Source organism: Pectinophora gossypiella, chromosome 7 (genome assembly GCF_024362695.1).
Source record: "Pectinophora gossypiella chromosome 7, ilPecGoss1.1, whole genome shotgun sequence".
In the NCBI taxonomy this organism is placed as follows: Eukaryota; Metazoa; Arthropoda; class Insecta; order Lepidoptera; family Gelechiidae; genus Pectinophora; species Pectinophora gossypiella.
Window position 1 is genome coordinate 8,033,745 of NC_065410.1, and position 27,037 is coordinate 8,060,781.

The window sequence follows — 27,037 nt, forward strand, 5'->3', positions numbered from 1 at the left end:
CGATGCGGCCCTGGCCGGCGCAGCACTAGGCGACGCGGCACTGGGCGGCGCGGCTCTGCGTGTCGCAGCCCTACGCGATGCAGCCCTGGCCGGCGCAGCAATAGGCGACGCGGCGATGGGCGGCGCGGCTCTGCGTGTTGTAACCCTGCGTGATTTGGCCCTGGCCGGCGCAGCACTAGGCGACGCGGCACTGGGCGGCGCGGCGTTGCGTCTCACAGCCCTACGGGGCGTGGTACCTCGCGGCGCGGTCTCGCGGCGCGTGGTACACGCGGCGCTGGTGGACGGTGAGGCTCCAGAATCTACGACCAGCCCCCCGCGCTGCAAATCCTCTCTAGATTCGCTGCTTGTTTTGGCGCGTAGTGTTTCCAGCTCCAGGTTTCGGTCGTGCACCAGAGACTCAAGCCGTTCCGTGTTAATTACCAGGGACTCTGTTGCCTTGATGTGTTCGGCAATTTCCTTCTGTGCATTGTCATATAGTTGCTGTATTCGGGCTAATTGGCGTTGGAGCTCACAATTTTCTTGTCGTAATTTATATTTTTCTTCATAACCTTCATCATCATCACTATATTTATCGCTCATTGAAGTGAGATCTATGGTCATGGACTCATTATTTTGGCAATTTTCTTCATGGACTAACTCATTGTATAATGCCAAAGTTTGTTGTGACTCATTGGTAGAATGTTGGTCCTCATGAGCTTTTATTGTATTATAGGCTACAGCAACCTGTTGCTCTAGTTCTCTGATACGATTTAGAGCAGCCTCATGGTTGTTTTGACATTCCTCCTGTGAGTTGATCACGGATTGTAAGTAGTCCCGTTGCTCCTGTAAGTCCTTATACCGACCATCTAACTCAGTGAGCTCGTTCTTTAAAAACAGTATTCTATTATTTATATTTATTACTTCTGTCTCACTCTCTTCATGTTCTTCTAGAAGCTTCTTGCATTCCTCTTGAGATGCCTGTAGTTCAAGAAGGGCTTGCTTCAGTTTTTGTTCTAATTCCTTTTTGCTGCAGGGAGCCATACTAGACAGAATCTGAAATAATAAAGGAAAGGCAGCAGTAACTATTCCAAGAAAAATAGAAAATACCTATAATAATTATTTTACTTAGTAAACAACAATAAGTACCTACATAACGGAATGCTATGTGTATGTCTGTATTATGTTATTTATGTCTAATTTGTGGAGTAAAAAGTAATGTTTTACACTGCTACAATAAACAATATATTGCTAACAATATAATGTTATTGCAAGTGTGCAAATAAGCAGAAAATATTGTGTGTTTCCGTTGCTTTTGTCGTCAACTTTGTTTTTACTTAACGTCAAAAACAAAGCGAGACTACAACGGTGCCGGGTGTGAGGTTGGACTTTAATCTCTGGTGTGATCTGTGTACTATTATGTTATAGCAATAATATTTATTGCTAGCTAATGTAATAATATAGAACAAAAGCAATACTCCCCAGGTTTTAGTCCGTATTTTCGAATTTGTAACGTCGGTGTCCGTTGGTCTCCGTACGACAATCAGCTGATTTGAATTTACACAATTTTTTCCACTTCAAATACACAAATTTATATTTTACACACTTTATATACTAAAATTAATACAAATACAAGTAAACTTACAAGTGAGACTTACAGTTCAATTTGTCAAAAAAACTTAATGTGACATGGTACCAAAGTGTATACATATTAATGCTCGTGGCCGTACATATTATATCGACTTATAAGTATCCAAAATATTCGGAATCGTATATTTTAAATTATCCCTTGTGTTAGGGCCAGACGAATAAAGTGTAGCGAAGAACTTCGCGGATGATATATCCAATGACCTGCAGGAGTGCAAGCAAAGTAAGGTAAGCTCGGCGCCTGCAGCGGCCGCAGTAGTCGCTCACCTCAACGACGCAGCGAGACTTAGCGCTTCGCCAACAAACACCAAGTTCAGGTGCTATATTAACTTAGTTCGCAACTTTAAATGCCGGACATTTATGAAACTGTCTACTAGCCGCAAAGTTTTGTTAATCACAATGGCGGGGGGCGGCAAACTAGTTTAGTTTGAGTTTTCACCTCATCCCTTGTCGTCGGTTGCCGAGAATATTTTCAAATTATTCAATTTGCATAGGTTAATTGCCTCTTCACATTTTATTGTGACACCTCGCAGTTTAATTAAATTGTAGAGTAGGTACAAGGTGTGAAATTCAGACCCCTAATCTCTTTGTGAGGCCGCCGTTGAAATTGAATCGTTTTCTCTCGAAAAGTAAATATGTAGGTGGGTAAAGAGGCTATCTTGTAGGTTTAATTATGAATGATAAGCTAAGCTGGCGCTCAACATTGCTAAAGAGAGTCGTGGGCCGTGGACTAGGACTGAAATAAAAAATATTTTATTTCTGTTTCATTTGTCAGTGGCTCTTTAAGCGAGCGCCGGAGTATTTTCATTACCATCGAGTACATTCTAATGGACTTTCCTCTTCATTTGCAGTGCTAACGGTAAAACAACAGTGGGAGCAATGGACAGAGACAGATGGGAGCGAGTAAAGTCAACTCCCCCATTCGGAATCAGTGAACCGGCTAAATTCGGAATCTCCCACGATATCGAATTATCTACCCTTCGTTTACTCTATGATGTACTGTATCGTTTCTACAACTCCAAAATGGAAATCTATCGATTCGGGTGCAATATACTTAAATTGTTCAACGGCTCCATAACGAGTCTGTGGCTTTGGAATTAATTACAGTATACGAACGCAAGCTACAAGGAGAAGAAAACAAATAAACTATTTACAAAAGAGCAGAGAGATTCATGAATTAAATACCTTTCGCCGTCTTAGTGTATTTTCGAATCCGGAAAGCAGGTCGGGATATTAAAACAGTGTTCAAAAGTGGTTTTCGCCGTTAGTCATTCGGTGGAAATGCATTTGGTGTGGTTTCGTCCTCTATTTCTCTGCATGACATTTCGCTGGTAACCATAAACCGTAGTGCGTGAAAAGTGCTCAGTATCAGTAGTATTTACTTCCGGGTGAGAGCCTTCAGCGCTCCCATTTGTCCGGCCAAGTAGTTAATGCCATCTGCGGCAAATCTACAATAAGTCACGTCAAAGAAAAAGGTATTTACTGAACACACGTCTGCATACAGACAGTGCTTTTGCTATTGACGAATACTTAAATTGCTTTGATAATTAAGGAGATAATATTAGGATACCTATCTAGCCGTGTTCATCAACTGTTAAAATTTACTGCGTTGTTTATTGCTTATTATTAGGATAAAATTAGATTAATAGTTTACTTGATAAACAATCCGGATACCTAAAGCGTGTATAAGACTATGCTTTTGTAAGTTCTCCTTTTCAAATACAAAATAATTTTCCAAAATAATGTTATCATCGACATTCACACAATATTTAACATTGCGTATTATCCGCTTGATGTGGTGTTTAACCTTCTGCGAAAGTGTTATGTTCGTAATTTCGTATTTAAATATTCGTGCAAAGCACAAGTTCATACAGAAATATTATCACTTACATTCAATAGTAATAGTACACGGGTTCGATACTGGCTCCATTAACCGATAAACAAGCTTTGGTATTTCACAGGAACTAAATGGAGGGAGGAAGTCAAGGAATGACCACGAAGTCTAGGTGTACTTAATGATATATGTTGCACAAGAATTACTCTAACATTTAAACAGTCAGGTGCTTCAAGTTGTGATAAATAATATAAAACGACCAGGAATTTTCTCAATTACCAACTAGTGACCGTTATATTACGAGTATTGGTGCAATATAGAAGAATATTTACGTACTTAAAAGCTTTTTGTTTTTGACTTGTTACAATAGGTAACAGACTCCTTGGTCTAGTGGTTGTCGCGTTGGGCTCACGATCTAGAAGTTCAGATTCGATTCCCGTTGGGGACATTGTCGTAAATTACTTGGAGACTGTCCAGTGTTTGGATAAGAAATTGCAGGTTGATTTGCCTGATCGGACGAAAAAGCAAGACGAATCCGTGCTTTGGAAAGCACGTTTAGCCGCTGGTCCCAGCTACACTAAACCGCAGTGGAGCAGCCTGATAAAATATGTTCCGTAGCCTCTTCGGCTGATTATGTGGAGGCTTGTGTCCAGTGGGTCGTATATACCTAAGCTGTTTATGTATTAAGTTTATGTACAATAGTTATCTACTTATTTTTACAGTATTTTCAATATTTTTGTCTTCAGATAAAACAATTGATACGAAATGTCTAGTGTAGATAACCTGTTGTTCAAAAGTTCATTTCGTAGGGCACCTGACGATCCCTTCGTTCACTTCTATAGCATTCTAAGTTCTTCCCGCCCATAATACAAGTTAATATTTTAGGTCATAATAATACACATACCAGGTAGTAGTAAAGAAAATTAGGTAGGCTAATAGCTGTGGGGCGGTTGTGTGGACAGGCGAGCATTAGCTGAATTAGCTACATGCCTCCGAGCAGGTATAATGAACGGGATAATTCCATACATGGTGTATTATGAGCACTCAGGGGCTTCACCAAGTACCAGCCGGTTCTGTAGTTTTAGAATGAAAGAAGATATATAAACAGCATGGTATATTAAAAAAATATATCATTTACATAAACTTTTATCTACACTGCTTATAATTCCGGTCTTGTAATATTTATCCTAGATTTATCCTATGACTTCGTATCAAATGTGACTAAAGTTGTTTTCTCGTGGCATTGCTTACCTCTTACGTGATTACGCCAGTGAGTTTATTATACAGCGGTGTACGCTCACAGACCAGTAATGGTGTGTCATCCACACATTCTATATCAACATACCATAAACAACCTATATAGGTTCATCCTACTGCTGCGCACAGGCCTGCCCCAATGAACCAGAGGGGTATGGAGCATACTCCACCACACTGCGCGCTGCTCCACTGTGGGTAGGAGGTGTATTTTACGGCTAATAGCCGGGACTAACAGATTAACATGCCTTCCGATGCACAGATTCGTCTTGCTTTTTCGTCCAATCAGGCAATTTAACCTGTTTATTGTATAAACTATAACATTGCAATTGAATTATACATGTGTTCCACTAGTAATCTAAAACCTTCCAATTGATTTTTCCCTATAATATCAATATCAAAACAAGCGCTATGATTCGTGATTTGAGCAATAAATGTGTTGTGAACGTGACTTCGCGTCCTGACTTTGGGTATCTACCTCTAAAGATGCGTTAGTATTTGTTTCTGTAATAATTCGACAAAGAGACCGTACAAACGATATTACGCAGAAAGGAATTTGAAGGTAACCTACCACTTAATAGAAAATCATACTTTTGTAAGTCACGAGAGCTACATACGTTGGAACAATGGTAGCTACTAGTAGCCCAGTTGGAAGATCGCTTGACTCTCACTGTGAGGTCGCAGGTTCGAATTTAGCACAGATCTACCTAAACCATTTTTTTCTTTCGAATACCTACATGTTTGGTTCATAAATTATTATTACGTGCTCAGTGGTGAAGGAAAACATCGTGAGGAAACCCACATTCCCGAGAAATGCATTTAGTAGGTACCTATGCGACCTATCATGTATTGACCTGGTTTTCAAAAAAGATCAGACAGGCAGTCACTTCTGTAAAAAACCGGACCTGTCAACACTAGGGAGATGATGATGAGAAGAGCCACATACATCTTACACTTGCCCCGGGTGACTCTACTCTTATTTCCAGCCAAGAAGTGACTCCCAGTCATCACAGGTAAATGCATATATTGTAATACACAACTTGCGAGTCACGTCCAAAAAAAAAAAATCACCTGCGTGTAGAATAAATAAAAAACTGTGTTTGGCCTTGTATGTATTTTTATTTAAATTTTAGAGCTTGGAATCCTTTCCGCTGTTGCATGAAATGTAACGACTCTCCTTAAATTTAACTAACAGGCAATCTTTTCAACATAAATTATTTTTTTTGCAGTGGTCGGTTTACCCACTTGTTATATTGTTAAGTACTTATGCGTATTTTGGTGACTTTTATAGCGATTTAAATACCTGCAATAAAGATGTACAGGTTGATAGTCAGATCGTAACGAAAACATTGGGATGATTCAGACCACTATTCTGATTAGCTATCAAGTGTAATTTTCCGTCGCAAAAGTATGAAACTGAAAATAAGTAATTTAAAAAAAAAACATTAATATTTTGATAAATTCTACGACAGGAAATTCCACTTGATATCAACTCAGAATCATGGTCTGAATCATCCCCCTCGGTATTTGTTACGGTGTCACTAACACCCATGCACTTGTATTTACGTGGTGGAAGTGATATCGTAACGGACACTAGGGGGGTGATTCAGCTCATTATTCTGAGTTAATATCAAGTGGAATTTTCCATCGCAAAATTGAAGAAACACAAAAAAAAACATGAATATTGCGACGGAAAATCCCACTTGATATTAACTCACGATCATAGTCTGAATCATCCCCCTCAGTATTCGTTACGATGTCACTAACACCCCTATAATATTATTATTATAATAATAATGTGTGAATGTTTATGCCAACTCAATAAATATTTAGTCTCACTAACCCTTCTGGCTGAGGAGAGTTTAACTTAGGAGCACCGATAGATACGCGGACTGTCACCATGCTGATATCAAGTCACTAAGCGTTTATAACTTTGAATTAAATAATAGAAAGGGTGACGGACGGAGAAAATAAGACATGTTAGCTTTCACATGTCGAAGTTTCTAAAAGTCGTGAACATTTTGATTCGTAATTCTTGACCAGTCACAACTACTCTTTAGGTGGGCCTTAGGTAGTAGGTAGTAGGTAGTGAAAGTAGGTACATGCAGAGTTGATTGCGTGTTGGCATAGGGGCTACTCTCGGGAAATAGAACAGGGATTTTAATAAAACTTCAGATACACAAGCTGAAATATTTATCGATATCTCTTTATATGACTGTCCTTTGTTTAGTTAGGACTCAGAACATTGCAGGATGAATAACGTCACGAATGTCCGAAAAGTCAGATGATTCCGTGTTTCGTGAGGCAAGTTAGGCCCATGGTCTCGGCGGCTGCTACTTACTCAAGTACGTAGCTATATCTTCGGGCATTTGACGATTTGCTAATAATCTTCACACCAGGGTTGGCTAGGTCGATCATTCACCTTACAATTCACATGAGAGAAGAACATTGCAGAAACTACCACAGAAACTCACCACTAATATTAAAATAACTTAAGTACTTATGCATGCCATCAATCTACATAGTCAGTTTCATATGAACAACATTCGTCGAAATAAGTCTAAAATTATAAGTAATCGATACGAAAGGATCGCTTTATGCTGAATTGCACTTAATTATGTTGCGAAAAATATTATATTCGGAGTTTGTTTAGTATTAATTTTCAACTTAATATAAATTAGGAGCTGAATTTATTTAGCATATTGGCAAATGTCAAAGTTTGGTTGGGTAGTGCTTGAAATAAATTGGAGTCAGTTATCATTGTCATGACTACACGACAAGAAACTCGTACAACTAGGGTTCATGGAGTAGTCAGCACAGCTGATTGCGGGTAATCCCGGTATTGCTCCTCTCGGGAAATAAAGCGCATTTTTTTTAATAAAACTTTTGACACAGCCCCCGCACTGACTTCCTGTACGTCCTTGCTGAAGATATTTTTCTAATAACATAAGTTCGTGATTATATTCCCAATGGGACTGGTCATAGGTATATTCATCGCTCGATGAACTGAGCGCACGGTTCAAATGAGCTTTTAGATGAGTTATATTTTACTAAAACTTGTCGGATATTGTTAAGTGTCTAGGCTATTAGTTTATTTACTTCTGAGTAATGTAGATGACCCAACTAAAATGCGTCTAAAGAAAACAACTACTTATTCAATTCCACGTATATAGGTACACGAATTTGGTGTTCCATTCGTACATTCCATAATTTTATTCTAATTAAACATTTAGATTTTCATATCTTTTTTTAAACACAAACCTACCTATTTTAAACCCAGCAGCTAAAAATTTCAGCGAGTCGAGTGTTACTAGTAAAATTAAGTACAAAATAATTTGAAGTCACTTGGTTAAACTGTTGTTTTATAAAAAAAGTCAGCGAAAAACTAGACAAATCCAGTGGAATCCGGACTATCGCAGAACAGCTGGGCTTTAGTTCCCAACTCGGAGCTTGTAAACTTACGCCATTCCCATAAAGCCGCGAACTTCACAATGAAGGACGAATAATATTGAAGTTTACTGACTAAAGTAATACAACAATGGAACAAAACTCATAGATATTCATTAATCTCGTTACAGACGAGAGAGGGAATTCGGTCAAGTCGGCTTGCGAACTTGCGTCTATACTTTACCAACCTCGTGACAGCGGTGGCTTTGGAAAAAGTTTGCGGCCACAGATTTAGGACAGAATTTTAACAGTTTCGTACGATTCTTTTTGTTTCTTTGTAGACCGTCCAATAATAGCGTTTGTATATACTACTTATATCACACTTGCTTCATTTGTATAATGTTCATTAAATGACATCAATTTCAGTTTGTCGAATTCGGTAACATGAATTTTACTCAATATCTGCTTCATCGAATTTAATGCCTGACAGCTTACTAAATGATATTAGCGCGAAAACGATGCAATGATTTTGAAATTGCGGATTATTATGAATAGAATTGTTTAACCTTTGTATAAATGTTTCTAACGTAGTCCTTATGCTCCTGACATCTAGCCTGATAAGCCTGTCGCACGGCTGTTAGGACGCCTGTACCTACTGAATCTCGCTGCGCCCCTGTGGACAATTTGATTGAGACGTGTCAATTGTTTAGGGAACGAAAATTCAGGAAGCGGAATGCTGTTTTATCGAAAACACGATTTTGTATGTACGTATATCGAGTAACAAGCCTTTTCCTACTTGACTTGCAGGCGTAGATTTACAAAAATAAAGATAAAGCGGACTGTGAACACAATAGGTTCTATGCAGAATTTAACAATTTGAATCTCGTGAGCCGCACGGAGCTGTCAACTAGTGTACGAGTGAAGACGAGCGCTGTCACAATTCAACTAACAACTCTCATGTTGAGGAGTAACAGGTTGAATGTCCTTGCCTTCATCACGTTGCATTAGTGGAATAGGGTCAAACAATAAGTTTAACCGTCACGTTAAATCTGTAACAGTCTAACAGTCGAGCGCTACATTTCATCCAACTCGCGCGTTCATATCCTGTCTGGGGAGTTGCCGGGCCAGCACAACTTCTTACTCCGGCTCAAGAGAACAATGTTTCATAATATTGAAGAACAGACACAAAGCCCCGTTGAAGTGAAAGAGCTCACTTCATTTTACAGGTGACTTTCAATGACGATCTGTAATTGAAATTCAATGCGGTCTGATGAAAGACAAGAAGTTTCGAATTGAAGCATAATTAATGGTTTAAACTAAGTTTGGAGGAAAGTTTTTCAATCGTTATTAAGTGTTTTAAACTTTGAACTTAACTAAATGATGTAGGTACTTTAACAGGGTGTTAGTGTTTGTATGTGAGGGTGTGGGGGTACTACTCCGAATGGTAGAGAAAGCATCGGTGTGTTCAGTTTGTCAATACGAAAGGCTTTAATTACAAAGTCTCAAGATATCTAGCTCAAAGGTCTGAAGGGCCTCTGAAGAAATGTTACGTGTATGTGTGTTGACACCAAATCTCTCCGACGCCGACGACAGTAGACGTCTTTCAGAAAGAAAAAAGAACATTTGTTTAAAAATCTACCATAAATATGTTAACAGCCTGCAACCCACGCCACAGTACCTACCTTATATAAAAAACCAAACGTGTTTTTTACTAAAAAAGAAAGACATTACTGCTACCGTTTTAAAAATTGCGTGCAGTAGGAGCCATAAATGAATAACGCTGAGCTTCAAATCTAATTTTGTTCACAGTTGGATCGGCACGACTTTATTTGAGGGGACCGAATCGATTTGTTTTGACTTGGTATAGAATAAATACCAATGCTAATAGGTATAAGGATACCGTTGGTGTCCTTTGCTATCTCCCCTTCGGGCAGCTCAACAATGGCGCGAGCCATTTCCAGGCATTTCCCGTTTTAATGTGCTCCCTTAGTTCCTTATCGACTGGGGTTGAGGGTTAAGGGTAGCGGGTGCATTACATGAGGGGATCGTTCGATGACTCACACCGGGATCAGGCGCGTGAACAAGATGCTACCTACTATAAAAACTCGACATATCTTATTCCCCTTTTCGAGTCGATGTCAGACTTATATACCTACGTATATAAGCTGCGCTCCCAATATTTCATATGTTTATTAAATTATACATATTTACTCTTTCTTTTAAACTGATTCGGACTTGCTGTATTCTTTGTTATATTACGTAGAATTGATATTTACGTGTGTTTACGTAATAATGAATATATTTTTTAACTGAAGATGAACTGACTGATGAGATGACTGTTAAAACAGCGGTTAGTCCTAATATAAGGTTTTACATACAAATCGCTTCTGATGATAAACATTTGATAAATCTAACAAACTGTGTCGTAGTTTCTTTAACTTTTAAATGTCAAATTAAAATGTCATACTCCTCTTCTCCGAAAGTCATAATATGGTGTGAGTACACCTATTAATAAAACACGTCTACCCGTCTACCTTATTGTATTCTGAATTAATGAAAGCGTGATAACTTGCGTAAACGACCTTTAGTCTATGAATATTATTTCATTAAAACTTTTAATGGGGCATTGGCTAGTAATTACGCGCCGCCATTGCCTTTGCGACGAAACTATTAAGACCCTTAATTAATAGTAAAGCAACTCTATGATCAGTCTCTCTTTCAGCCGGTTTTTTATTTTTTAATTTGTAATTATGTTTGTTATTTAAAGTTTTGTTTTTAATTTATTTACTTAGTGCAATTTTCAATACCTATACAGTTTTGATGCATACCTAATATCGTAAAACCAAGACTGGTTTGTCTCGTTGTTAGCTTTTCTGGCACGCGCCAATTTATATAACGTTAAAAATATTACTATTAACAAATTATAAGTTACTAGTGTTAAATGCGTGGTGGTTAGACCTCGAAGTTGGTATTACTTACATGTGTCGGGTGAATACAGGCTTATTACTGTATTTCTGGAAACACAGTCATCATCATCTCCCTAGCATTATCCCGTTTTTCACAGAGTCCGCTTACCTAACCTAAAGATTTGACAGGTCCGGTTTTTTATAGAAGCCTGTCTGACCTTCCAACCCGCGAAGGGAAAACTAGCACAATACAGGTTAGGTCCTCACGATCTTTTCCTTCACCGCTGAGCACGTGATTATCATTTATGAAAACATAATCACCATATTGAAATTGCTTGCTTTTGTTAGTTAGACCTCCAAGTACAAAGACTCGGAATATATTGCTGGAGATGCCATATTTATTAAAATGACAATTACCATAGACAGCTGTTAAATCGCGCTTATTAAAACATTAACTTTCGCAAAGCGAATTACATTCGACAGCCCGTGGTAGGATCATTTCCTTGTTTCCTGTTGTAATACAAATCGGCACTCGTCATACGGCTCATTATAGCATTAACATTAATTTTGACATTGATAGATATACACAGATTGGGCGGTTCGTTTCCTTTTCCGTACATGGGGTCCGTAATGCTTATATTAAAATGTTTTGATTTTATTTTTTTGGTAATGACTGAGCAAAATATTCTTTGATTGTGTTTGAGGTGATGTTAATAAGATACAAAGCTTATATATAGCATGCCAAGTTAAAAAAATCATGTGATCCTCTTTCACTGTAACTCCTTTTGAAAAACGTAGAGACATCGTTTTATTTTTCATGTAATCTTTGCACATGTAAAAAATAACGCTTTTTGACGGGAGGGACTTAATCTCACCATAAGGGCTCCTTTTTCCATTTTGGTACGGAATGCTAGAAATCAACTATTAGACTGTACAAACAGATCCGGCCAAGCCAAGTAGTCATTGTTATCACGTAAAAGTTACAAAAAATAGAATAGAAATCGAACTTGGCAAACTCTGACTAACAAGATTTCGTTACAAAAAATGGCATTGGATATAAATTGTAGGATTGGATACTCAGTACCTACCTTATTCGAATTGTCAAAATTAATAGGGAACGCAAAAAGGGGAGGAAGTTTTACTTTATTCCGTTGAAACTTTGGTAATTTAAGTCCAGTGGAGTTATTTGCTTATAAATATGTATGGGATGTTTCACCTAATATTAAGCTGGTGCCATTCACTGTCTATTTCTCACTCGAGGGAGTTTCTTATTGATTTAGTCAACTATTGGACCCAGTAAATGGCACGGAAGTAATACTAGAGGCGGTTATCTACACACAAATTTATCTGAATCTACCAAGTTTAACCCTCTTCATTTTTATCATGGTTGTCATGTAGATTACCAACCCCACCAACCTTTGTGTCAGGGTTATTATTAAGCCGCCTAAGGCCCCTGACATGGCTCATGTAACGCCTTCTAACCTACATCAGTAAATAATAATCGGGACCAACGGCTTAACGTGCCTTCCGAAGCACGGATTATCTTACTTTTGGACAATCGGGTGATCAACCTGCAATGAATTAACCAAACTATATTTATATTTCCCCATTAGGATTAGAACCATACCAAACCAAACAACCGAGTAAGTATTAAGTAGATAGGTACAGGGTGTTAGTGACATCGTAACAAAAACTTTGACGCATTATACTTACCATGATTCTGTTTTGATATCAAGTGGAATTTTCCGTCGCAAAATTATAGACATGAAAATATTTTAAAAAACCACAAAAAATACATGAATTTTGGACGGAAATGATTTTTTCGTATATATTTACATACAATACATAGCGGTCAAACATATAACCCTCGAGTAAAAAGAGTTTAACGTTGTATAAATTACCTACAACGAAAGCTGATAAAGTTAGATATAAACGTTGTTTTTATTTAAATCAATCTCTAACTTCTACAGTTTAGAAAAAAATATTTGAAAGTGTTACTCAGTTTTGCAGGCACGAGTATATAACATACAATATATACTAAACAACCTATATACGTCCCACTGCTGGGTACTGGCCTCCCCTGAAGCAACTGGAGAGTGTATGGAGCATACTCCATACTTGGGTAATACTTAGTGGAGCTGCTTTTAACGGCTTATAGCCGGGAGCAACGGCTTAACGTGCCATCTGAGGCACGGAATCATCAAATTTCTCAGACAATCAGGTGATTCAAGCCTGTAACGTCCTTACCAAACAAAGGACAGTCTCACAAAGTGATTTCAACAATGGGAACTGAACCCGGACCTCCAGATCGTGAGCCTAACGCTCTAATCACTAGACCACGGAGGCTGTGCACGAGTACATGGGTAAATAAAAATATTAAGATAGTAACAGCTATAGTCTGAAAGTGACTATCGCCTGTGTAGGCTATTAATATGCATTGACAAATTTGCAATCTCGTCTGTGGCGGGTAAAAACCTGGGTAATCGAGTTGCGCCACCATCAGCCATAGGACCTTTATCAAATGACCGACTAACATATTTTACAATGGCTTTTTGCTTGCGGCTTTAAAATATAAACAGTCTATATGCGTCCCTCTGCTGGGCACAAGCCTCCCCTCAAACATTCAGAGGGGGTAGAGCATACTCCAACACGCTGCTGCACTGCGTTGGATAGCTTGCGGCATTGTTTGCATTAAAACTCACTAATAGAAGAGATTGCTACTTAGCAATAAGGCCGTCAATTGTACTCTTTCTATTTCTCTTTTGTTTTGTATTTTCTATTTGTATTTATTATAAGTAGGTCCCTAGGCAGTGTTAGGTAAGTTTCGTTAGTTCCACTCGTGGTCGACCTCCGTGGTCCAGTGGTTGAGCGTTGGGCTCACGATCCGGAGGTCTTGGGTTCGATTCGCGGTGGGAACATATCACAAAAATTACTTTGTGGTCCTTAGTTTGGTTAGGACATTACAGGCTGATCACCTGATTGTCCGAAAGTAAGATGGTCTGTCCTTCGGAAGGCACGTTAAGCCGTTGGGCCCGGTTACTTATCACTGATGTAAGTCAGTTGTCGTTACGTGAGCCATGTAAGGGGCCTTTGGCAGCTCAATAGTAACCCTGACACCAGGGTTAATAAAGTTGGTAGTCCACCTCACAACCCACACGATAGAAGAAGAAGTCCCCTCGTCATAGCGGGCGACAGTCTTGTATGGTCTTGTAAGGTATCTACAAGGATAATAATAAACTATTAACCGTTACTCTTCAGGGGCCTTATTTTTGTAACGCTTGCCTTCAACTCGCGTGCGTAAATATGTACCTATCTCATCTTGCAAATGACAAGTTCTGATGTGCTATGTGAAATGGGTACATATTGTCAAACGTAACTTGAAGGTGAGTGATTAAAAAATAACCCCCTGTTGACGGTGCCGCTACTGGAAAATAAAACTTAATTTTGTTTTAGTCTGGTAGCACTAAAATAATGGTGCTAATTCCTGTAAATACCATCTAATTTTATTTTAAGTTATATCTGTCATTTTCTTATCTGCCGAAAAGGAAAGGGACGGGTAATCGACAAGCATAAAATTTATGGAACACTCGTCAATTTTAAGCACAAATCTAAAACAACCGTCTAAAAATTTTATATTGGCTAATAATCCGACAGAATTAAGTTGACAGCACACGTCAAACGGTTTGCATACCAGAGATACCTTTTTAATCGCCCGGGTTATTCATTCATTTACTCATTCTTCCTAAAATTAAGAGCTGTGCATCATCCGTCCCTTTCCTTTTCGGCGAATAAGAAAATGACAGGTATAACATAAAGTAAAATTAGGAGGTGTCTGCAGGAATCGGGGCCAATACCGACTTTCACTTACGACGAGTGTAAGACAGTTTTAGAGCTGTTAAACTAAATTAAAATTAATTTTGTGTTGCCAGAATTATTATACCATTACTCTTAAATTAACATTTGTATGGCCATCAAATACTCACAAACATAAGTTTAGAAGTTCTGAAGCAGACATTGAGAATGAAATATTTATGTACGAACTTTATATTCGTATATTAGTTTGTCAAACGCACAATTTGAAACTTACCAGCTGCCGTGACTTGCGTTAAAATTATGCTTTTAAAACTAAATAAATTTATATGTATAAATTGTTTAGGTATATAAACATGTGAGTTTAAATTTAAATATTCATTCACTGAATAAAAGGTATGGTGAATAAGATTTTATTTTAATTTAATTTTAAATATCAATTTAATTTGAATTGAACTATGTCTGACTTGGTAGATGGTTTTTTATGTTCCGAAATGAAATTCTGCTCTTTAATGGTTATTAATCTGGTTATTAAATTCTGGTTATTAATGGCTAATAAGGTTGCTCCCTATTACACGGGAGTTAAACATAGCTGGCGAAGAGTGGGTGCACCGCTTCCTACCCCTTCGGAAATACAGGCGTGATGCTATGTTATGAAATGAAATTGTATTTACCTGTCGACATGGTCCCTGCAGTTGTGCGTAGTTCGCAGCAGGACTTTATGCCAATAAATGTCATCGAATTCAATTGTGAAATGAACGTGGATTGTAGCGATTTTGCATGATTATTATTGCTGTTTAATTCAATTTCGGTAACAACACGACGACCGGAATGAATATGTTTGCCTGTTGTCCAGTAATACGATTGGGCGCCCCGGGAAGCGCTGGACATAATGCGATGATGGGAAAACAGAGATGGACAATATTTTACTCGTTTTTGAAACTTTGAGGTCCTATTACATTACGCGATTCATCGGCCACGATGCATTGAGATCGGTTGGTGTAATTATACATCGGGTGGGCCAGATTCCCATAAATACGAATATACTAAAATCGCGAAATGTAATAGGCTTTTTACGTAGATGAACACCGTCTATTGTTTATGTAATTTGCCCGTGGATTGGGGTCTGGTGGCTTTTGCTACTTGGACGGATAAATATATAGCTCTGAGTGCAGACACTCTCTCATTTGGTACATATCTGTAAACAGAATAAGTAAAGACAACTTCAGAATTTTCACACATAATACACTTCTTTCTCTTTCATACGACTATTAAGTCGATGTACCGATGAATATCCTATACGTGTAGTGCAGTTTTTGAATTGAATATTTTTGAAAATAATTATTAGAACCATATTTGCGAAATCTCGATGCTAATCATCATTATCTATTAATGTAAATTGGAGCTCATATTAAATTAAAAATGTAGAGTTAGTGCACTAACATGCAGTGATTGTATTTTGTAATGTAATAATTGTAATGTTCCCCGGCAAACCCTAAATTTCCATTAATTTCGATATTCATCAATTATTATTAGATTTATTGTGAGTAAGAATTTGAATTCAGAATTATTTAATTCTACTGTATTTTTGTTCACGCGGGAATCAAAACAAAGCAACAATGAAGTACTTACTTAGTTCTCAATTCAAATGACGACACACGATAAATGTAATAATTGATGAGCATGGAAAGTAGTATTCATTTAATATGCGATGATTGCCGAGGGACATTAAGAAAAATAGAAGCACTGTAAGTAGGTATACAGACTTATGAGCGCACTCTTAGGGCAAGTGGTTGCTTGAGACTGACCATATCATACATGATTACCCAGTTATTTTGCACGGGAAGAGCGTGATACAGTCTTGTCAGGTCTCTTGGGTTTCATTTTAGGAACTAAAATTAGGAAAATGCTTCGCTTGACCCTATATGAAGGATATATTGTTATGACAAACCACAACAACACTCTAGCGGTCTCTAACTGTATGGGGGTCGGTGCATTATGCATTGGGTCATGCAGAACGTGTGTGAGCACCTAACGGCAGCAGGACATGCAAACTTCGCCCCTGCCTGGGACTAGTGATGTCGAGAATGGATGTACTTTTTACAAGTCGATGGTTTCAGTCTATCGATAGCGTAATAGTTAGTGATTGTTATCTCGAAGATGGAATTGACACAACGAGTCTAAGATCCGTTTTCTCAAAGTAAAATTTAAGAGTCAAAATATTTTATTAAAAATTACACATTTGTATGTACGGTCACGAGCATTAATACGTATACACTTTGGTACCATGTCACATTAACTTTTTTGTCAAATTGAACTATAAGTCTCACTAAATGTCAAATATGTGGCAGTACTTATTAAATAAATAAATATGTTAGTGCGACAGAGTCCTAAAGTGGGTACATTATATTGCTCATGACTGTACGTATATTTAGAGCATTGTTGGGTGAGAACTCTTAGCGCCCGGCCAAGTAGTGAATGGCATCCACTGCAAATCAAAATACATAAAATAAGTCACGTCAGTAAATTATGGCTAAGTACTGTGATCTTGTTATTATCGATAGAATGATAGATTTGGAACGAAAGATATTGAGTACTCGATGACGTATCATTCTCAGCACTACGAAGTTTTTGCTCATACATTCCTGAATGGGGTAAAGAGGGCGATGGTTTCATTAGCACTCGGATAACCAATTTATGACTAAGTTCTGCGTGACTCATCTGTTATTCTGTGAACTTAGGACCCCTTAATTTGTCTGTAACGGTCGTTGCTGTAATAAAAAGTAATTTTTGCACTTTTAATGGGATTGAAGTGGTCAAATGCATCCATAAAATTTACTTCATATACATGCAATTAAAAGACCACCCACTTTTAACATCTCACATTTAAGCATTGTAGTATTGTATGGATTGGGTGATACGGTCAAATAAAAAATTGCGAAGGACCACGGAATGAAAATCTGCACATTGACCTAGGTCTGCCAACCATTGCCCAATGGCTCAAATTAGCTTTCAAACGTTTTTTCGATTCTGCTCCGCATCACCCAAATCCCCTGTAGTTGCGGCTTCCGAGTACATTCCGCTTAGGGACGGTACTGAAAAGTATCGGCGTCCGAAGGACGTAATATACGATCCCGACGACCCGATTACTCTAGACGCAGCGAATGCTATTTAAGCGTAGTAATAAATGTTTCACGGCTGTTGGTGGAAGCCCGAAAAGGGACTACTACTACTAGGGGGTACTTTCTTCGCGTCGCGCGGGTGCAAAACCACGCCGCCGCGGCCGCAGGCATTGCATAAAATTTCAGTTTCAATCTGTTTACAACTTCACAAATAAATTATTTGTGTTCATTTATTGACTTTTCAATTAGCCTGTTATTGCATAGTGAGTGGTTATTCATTTCGCTGTTAATAATGTTACAGGTTTGTTTGTTGTTTTACATTTTAATTGATTTTGAATACATTTATAAGCTGTGTAATGCTTTTATAAAAGCGTATTGTATTACTTGTGAAGTTTCAGTTTTAAATTTACTTTCTGTTAATTATATTTAGTTCGTAAATAAAATTATAAATATTATTAGTGTTGATCTTCTTTAATCTAAATACCTACCTCATCGGTCTTCGTTTTAATTCCGTACAAATTGTACTATCATCAATATGTAAACATCTTTTGCAGTCGAAAAGTATGATACAAGAGTTATGCTAAAATGTACTTAATGTTTTGGGAACGAAACAATAATTTTTCTTATTATCTATTTCTGATTACTGACAGTAGGTAATTAGTCGTAGTGGGTACACTCTGTCAAATACTTACCTATTATTGGAATACAAAGGCCGGTTTTTATTATCTACGTTACTTGTTGTTGTTCATATGGCATTCATAATTTGAAACCGGACCTGAAATTTAAGTAAATAAGCTTAAAATGGTTTTAAAAGTACGGGATCAATCGAGTGATTCGGCCAAACAAGGGACAGTCCTACAAAGTGATAAGTGATTTTTGTCACAGTGTACGTTTCTAACAGGGAATCGAACCGGGGACCTTCGCATCGCTTTAATGTCTAGATAACAAAGGTTTGGCGTGTTGACGAGTTTATTATGTAAGTACTTACATATTTATTATTCATAAGTAGAAATAATAGTATTAAAAATTTTGCACATATAACAATGTTCTGTTACGTAATTACTGTTTTACTTATTTATGTCATGTTACAATATTGTGTAGTGCGAGAGAAAAACAGTGTAAATATTTTGCATTTCATTAAAAACTTAAGGAATGAGTACTGGAACGCGCAGTAATAATCCCCGGTATCAGAGGATCGGCACGTATACTCACGTTTGACTCATAATTGGGAACCGATATAACTATGTAAGTACTTGTGTTGTACAGTGTACTGCTATGGCAAAGAATATCGAGGAAATAACATAAGTTATAATAATAGTTTTTGTTTAACTGAACGATGGTATCGTTATTCTAAAATGATTTAGCGGCCACGGGGTCATCATGTTCTATCTCACAAAATCTGCATATCATATAATGGCTCCAATGCTATCTTCGCTTCGGTTGCCTTTCGTTCAGAAATATAAAAAAAAATGTTTAGGTCACCTAGGCATCCTACCAAATGCACGCACGCAGCGCGCGATCTGATCATCGAATCCATTGATCCGATCATACACATGCGATCTCTGTAGCCAATGATTGTCCATACGTTCCTACACCCAAAAAACTCAAGCTCGGTGTAAACGAAATGTTGATGCAGGATGAATAGTTTCATGCATCGCAGACCGGATCGTAACCAGTGTAGAGACTAGAGAACCCCACGATCTGATCTAGCGATCCGTTTTGGAGGCGCTAGGATCGTTTCGGTAGATTAGATGGCGTGCAGTTTGAAAGGTCCTTAAGTCAATTAGAGATAGAAATCACCAAAAGGATGATATAGGCTAACGACTGGATTCAAAGAGGGCAATAAGTAACGTGGGCAGGAAAGGGTGCAGCGTAAGTGGTAGCGACAGCGTAAACATACGAGTATTATAGCAAATAAAAACTTGACACCGTTAAACTATTTTTTTTAAAGAACGTCTAGGGCCCTTTTTCGAAATTTTTCTTGCACCTTCTGTTCCCGGGCTATACAGGCTGTGGGAAGCTGCAGTAGTTTTAGGCGGATGATGTGTAAAATAAGACGATTGAAAGTGTAATTATGTTACCTATTCAATACAATATATTTTTAAATTTGAATACCTTATGGTTCTTTGTGCTTGAAATATCCTTCAAATGCCAAGTAAGTTATGTTTGCAAATTGTTATATTTAATGTACTTTTGAACAACATTAGGTATGAATCCGGTCTTTCATGTATTGTTGTTTCTGAGATTGTAGCCTTGATTAGGCTATTTGTTTTTCGATTATGGAATTTTTCTCTATCGGTAAGTATTTTTAGCTTAATTACAACGATGTTTCTTTGTATTTCTCTCGTGGATTGTAATAGTAAGTACGTATCAATTAGGTATTCTGTATCTTCTGTATTTTAAGGTGTATTGAATAATTTTGTAAATGGGAAAGCATTATTAATAATTATATAAACTGAAACAAACAAATGTAGATCACATAGTTTATTCGTATTTCTTTATTTTGAGCTACACAATTTACCCATTATTTACATATTCATTCTTACACACTATAATATATATTTCATAACAATAATAAGCAACAATTTCAACTGCGTATTCCGAAATACATATTAGTACAATGTGAAAATTATACATACAACTTCAATACCTAGGTTTGATTCATTAAAAATTTTGGTTACTTAATTAATTTTAACAATGATCCGGGGTTTATAACAGTGAGACTCTATTGTACTTATATTTCTACAAACAACTTAGAAGTAATATGGATGCCAGATTGTACCGATAATTTGTCAAAACATATGCGGCTGGCAATGCGGCTAGGGCTCAAAGTTTGTAAGGTCAAATTGGGACAGATACTTTACGTAGATAATTCATGAAATTCATGTTTGGATTATAAATTATTATCACATGCTCAACGGTGAAGGAAAACATCGTGAGGTACATACATTCCCGAGAAATGCGTAACCTAACTTAAACAGCATTGGGCTGGATTTACTTAAGGGAGATTACTGGCCTCGCTGCTCCAATACGTCATAGGAAAGAAGTATGGCAATGGTGTAGATGAGTTACAGATATTTACCCGCAAGCATAGAATAAGGAATATTACTACGTATAGAACGGCAACTCGCCGCACCCCACCAGCGCTTGAGCTAGGTTTACCTCGAACATAGTTTAGACTTGAATCGTATGGTGTCAGACGTCACACACACAGATGCGCGTGCACGATAATGTCAATGTGTAGTGTCTGTGTAAAATGAGGTTGTTTGTATGAAGTGTCCGGGGTGTGCCGCAAGTGAAGGGATACGATTCAAAATAAACACAATCGTATTTATAGGGTGCTTATTTTATGCAAACTCAGAAGACACCATGTTTAACTCAGAAGTTATTTTGAACACAAAGATCGATATAGCCTGAACGTTGTCGTCTGTCGTTATCACATGAATTTTTAATAGCTTAATTAATAAACAAATCGGCTGAATCATTTGAAACTTGAAGTCTTTAAAAATGTATACCTTTCAGGCAACTGGCATAAAATCCATTGACACCGTCTGTCCTCCATATATAACGTCGTTGTTAAGTGGACAAGAATAGAGTGACCTGGCTACAGTCGCCTATTGTTGTGAACTATGTGATTCCTTTCTCGAGTAGGTTGGCCAGTCGTTAAATATGACTGATTGAATCGCTAAAACATGAAGAGTCGTCAATAGAGCTTGCGTATCGGCAATGACAAACAAAGTTAGGTGATCTATGCTGCAGTCAGTTCAGGCAGGAAAAATTCAAGCACATCAACAACCAGCCTTTAGTGATGTTGCGCATGTCCTTAAGAACTGTTGTGGTCATCATAATAATATTAATGGGATATCGTTCCCAAGCATCGATCAATGCTAATTGGGTAGTCAATGCTAAGAGCTAAGCACCGGTAGGTTTCCTTTAAATATTATGACAGTGTAACGGTAACAAACTAATATGATTTATTTTTGGTAATCAGTTATATTTGGTGCAAAATTATATTCAACTGAAAAAGGTAACTAACAAACGGTTACGGAATATCCCTGTAGATATTTATTAGTTACAAAAAAAATAACCTAACTCTACGCTGATTTGCATATTTGTAATGTCAATAATGGTTCTATAGGAAGGATTGGGTTGGTCTTTTCGGTGACCAGTGGCGGATTTACCAGTAGGCTGAGTAGGCTGAAGCCTAGGGCGGCAGATTTTAGGGGGCGGCAAATTTGGCCCAAATTTTTTTTTGTCTTACAGAAGTAAAATAATAGATATTATACCTATACACAAAGAAACAAGTGACAAGAGTTATAACATTTTAGTAATGCACAGTATACTGAACATTCTTACGTCTGTACGGGCTTCAACCGAACATATTTTGCTAACTTTGCGCCGTGTTTTTGGTAGCGCTTTGCACTCGACTATAATTAGTATCGAATTTCAGAGGTCAGTAGGGGCGGCAAAATTTGAATAGCCTACTGGCGGCAAATTTGTAAATCCGCCACTGTCGGTGACAGATTAATGTTCAATTTAAAACGGTTGCTACACCGACATTTTGGTATTTAGGTATATATATAAGCTGGGGAAAAATACAATAACAAATCTTAAGCCCTTGGGAGACCAAAATAATCTTATTTACCATCCTTATTTATCCGTGGTATGGATGAATCCTATGTTTGCAATTAATATCATAATTAACTGTTTAAAAATCCCTTATACAAATCAATGTACTTTATAGACCAACAATTCCAAGCATATGAAAAACCGTACCTACAAAAACATAATTTCAATAATCTCTAATTTTACAAACAAATATTAGACATTTTTAAATTTCTAGCAATCTTGATAATTGATATACAATTTCATCTCTCTGTGACTAGTGAAATAAAATACATTATATTGTATGTGTATATTACTATATTAACTTACGCTAGTCTTATCAATTTTTTTATTTTAGTCTAAAATTTACAAAATATATTATTTTACAGCGTCATGTTTGTCCGACGTTATAATAATGGAATAAGTAGTATTAACTACTGAACAAATATTAATTTAGGCCTGCTACTCGACACTTACAGCATTGCCCGCGATATAAAATATTAAAATGCCGTAAAGGAAAAAAGGAAGGAAGGATGCCGTTGCAGCATTCAACATTTGCACAATTTTCATAACCTTAATGCGTACATATCGGAGCTAAATAGATATTAATCGATTACAGAGTGCTTAATTAGTAGCGTTCGTTATTAGTATGGAATAAATTTTATGCAGCACACAAACTGTTACCCGTCTCCCGGAACGGAAATCAGTTGTCGGCATTGTTGTCGCTAATGCTAACTCCCGATGACCCGATTACTCTAGCCTTAGAGGCGCCCAATCAGCTTGCGACAACAGACACTTCAGAAGCCCGATACAGACCCCGCCGCGTGGTCGACGATTTCCCTCATTCAGCGCATATCGCTATCGACCAACTAGGGTCGATTAATTCTTTCGAATATTATCCTCTCAGACGATGCCCAGAGCCGAGACTCGCATCCAACTAGAATAAAGAATAATATCTCAGGTCTTAAATTTTGTACCGGGTGACAGCCCTCAACGCTCCCCATTTATCCGACCAAGTAGGTAGTTTGCGGCAAATCTACAATAAGTCACAAAAAAGCTAATGCTAACAGTGTCGCGAGCAGGTCTTATTCTTTTAATAAATTATTTTTATTATAATTTTAGAAGTAAACACGCAGCCAAGTTTACGATTGACATATTTTGTAAATTGACATTTTCAAAATGTTCTTTTTACGATATATTTACAGAGCTTTATAATTAACTAATTGGCATTTAACTATAGTGTGGGGCGTCTAATAGTGCAAGGGGTACTAAAGCAAAGGGTCATTCGATAATAAAGGTTAATGCAAATGTTACGTTATCGAACATTATTGTACGTAAATATTTTATCGGCAATCAGGGTAGATCCCTATGAGAGATTTAAGATATTTTTTACCAGTCTAAGCAATGGTACAATGTTTATATGTGTAAGAAACATAATGATTGGGAATTATGTCTGACTAGTTTTTATTCGTCTCGGTAAACTTATGACAACAATAGAAATGAACATGCTGCTCGATGAACATAGGCTGAAACATATTCCAGAGGTTTCGTAAAAAATCTATCTATGTAACTTTCGTAATTTTCAACTAAATATTATACATTCTCAAGCGAACTAAAATACTAACAGTTGTATTTAAGATCACTATGACCCTGAGTTGAAAACTGCCTGTAAATCACATATAATTGAATATAAAAATGTTATGAAGAAAATAAATTACACCTGCTATTATTAAATACAGAATGGTAATCACATTTAATTGCTAAAAATTTTATTTTACAATACAGTATACAGTTTCATTTATTTGATATGTTTCATATATAATTTACTAACTTTTTGTAATGAAATGAAAGTTCAAATATAAATTAAAGTATATAAAATATTTTCAGACAATTTGAGCTGGCACGGAGAGTTACTGTTAATGAATAACGTTGCAAATTAATTAACAATTGGGTGTACAAACAAGAAAACGAAATAAATCCAGTTCTGAGAAATTACTTGCTTCGCAGAAATGCTATATATCTGACTCTTCAGTTCTTTGCAACAATGGTTGTTTGAAATACAACATAATCGAAACATCGATATAATTAATACTTACAATATTAAAATATTTGTTCATGATTAAGTACCGTATACTTTTTGATAATTAATTAATCAATTACCTTTATGTAATAAGCGCTGAATGGATTAATACTGAAAAATAATTGTAGAGCTCTACCATCATAAATTATAATACACAATACTGGTGCCTGATATAGGAATTTGCTCCAATACGTTCCGCCAATGACGCGAAAACATTTAATTTATTTTGTGAAGTAATAACATACGTAAGTAAATGTAAGGCTGTTATGTTTACGAAGTAATGTACACGGAATCCATTTACACCTATGAAACATTACTTTGGTCAGGAACACAATCTTTGGAAACACTGAGGTGACAAAAAATGCATAAATTATATTGCAAATGGCACACAGATCACTTTAAATCAGATTTGAAAGTATTTAATCTACCTACAATATAGATGTTAATAATAAAGTCTTAGGTGTGTTTACAGACGCCTGTGCGTTGTTTAACAACTTTACAACATTCATTTTATCATGTGAAAGTCCTATCGAAATCGTTGTTCAAGCAATCTTCATCAAACTAAACCATAACTGAAGCTTCCATTCACAGATTTACAATAAGCCGCGTCCAAATACACTTCTGGAACAGTCTCTAGGACACAGGCAACGCATCATTACGAAATGTTCTGTAAGTTCACTTTTACGTAGCAATCCTGGTAATGACCAGTACAGTGGCGAGGAGTAGGGTACAAGGAGGGGCCATGTGTGCGGCCCCAGGTCTCCCTGCGGCTTGCACCCTGTCGGCCCTGGAACCACCCTCAGTCAGCTCTCTGGACCGCGCATATCCCTTGGACCGGTCTCCCTGGACGCTCTCCTCATTGCTTCTCCAGTATACAGTAGCTATCGTTGCTAAGCACTGTGGACAAAATAATAACGTAAACATGCTGTAAGTAAGGGTGCCTTCATGCCAGCCGCTCTCCTGTTCGCGATTTTTGTAAGGATTTGTCAAGCAGAGAGTTACAATGTGTCCTAAGGGTGTGAATAATATTGAACATATATGTTTGTTAATTTGTCATTTTATCAAGATTCAGCATGAATAATTTATAAATATTAAAGGCCTCACGTTCTATTTGTAACAACACTCTTTTCTCGATAATAATATTAAAAGACGACTTCAAATAAAGTTATTTAATACGTAGTTAATCCTACGCAACGTCCGGTTAATCCTATACCTTTATTTTATGAAATCAGCATGCGTGGCGTTAAGATAAATAAATATACGTAATACAGTTTCATAGAATCACGAGTAAAAAAATAAATCATACACAAAAGGAGTCAGTATACTGAATTATGAAATTGAATAACACGCGGATTATTCCCTGAATCTCTTTTGATGTTTTCAAAATCATTTTATTAGGCTCTTTTGAGTCTTTATTGTTATTAAGTTGAGCGTTTGAACGGTATCATCTTCCACAGTGAGTTAAGAGGTGTTTGATATTTAGCTACTTGTTGACGTTGTTGTAGAAATCAATAGCACTTTAGAATAGTAAGCTATTCTAAGGTTTCATGATAGTGTCTACACTGTAGTTTAGAGATATACAACAAGAAGATGAGAATATGTTATTCTTCTAGAGTGTCTGTTACTATTATTATGTTCTATCCTTGTCACATGTCCTCTCAACAACCATATTCAGTCTGCAATGCGCTATGGCTGAGAAGAATAAATGGGAGCTCAGAAAATTAAAGTGATAACAAGGGTGAAGCCTCGTGCTCTGCATTAGCTGTATACGGTGTTAGTAACATCGTAACTTTTTAGGATGATTCTGAGTTGATATCAAATCAAATTTGAAACTGACTATAAAACTTAAAATGATTTAAAAAAACACCAAAATTTTCATAATTTTTCCGACAGGAAATTCCACTTGATATCAACTCAGAATCATGGTCTGAATCATCCCCCGAAGCTTTTGTTACGGTGGCACTAACACCCATACATGCCCTTATGGCTACGTGTAAGTACTTGTACATGCTGTAAATGGCATCGTAACGAATATGTGTACTAAGGGGGAAGATTCGGTTCATAATTCTGAATTAATATCAAGTGGAATTTTTCATCGTATAAAAGTATAGAATTGAAATTAATAAAAAAAACACGTAAAATATGAATTTTGCAACGTAAAATTCCACTTGATATTAACTCACAATCACGGTCTGAATCATCCCCCTCAGTATTCGGTACAATGTCACTAACACCCTGTATTTATGTTTACAATAAAGCACTCCAAGGTTCTTCCCTATCTTGTCGATGGCATCCGCATCCCCATTGAAATGAAACTCGACTAACATTTGCTCACAAAAGTATGACTTTCCGATTTTAATAAGCTCGTTAGAAAGAAATTTTTATTCTTTAAAAAAAAAAAAGTTTTAAAATAGAA

At 37.0% G+C, this 27,037-nt stretch overlaps 1 protein-coding gene across 1 annotated transcript in view; it reads right to left on the reverse strand.

Moving 5' to 3' along the window:
* Positions 1 to 20,405: 20,405 nt before the first annotated feature.
* The window catches only part of LOC126368075 (uncharacterized), a 163,586-nt gene continuing 156,954 nt past the window's right edge, over positions 20,406 to 27,037 (reverse strand). The window contains exon 6 of the mRNA XM_050011958.1: positions 20,406 to 25,518. Within this exon, the coding sequence (XP_049867915.1) occupies positions 25,303 to 25,518 (216 nt within the window). The 3' untranslated portion in view covers positions 20,406 to 25,302. The remainder of the gene's footprint in view (positions 25,519 to 27,037) is intronic.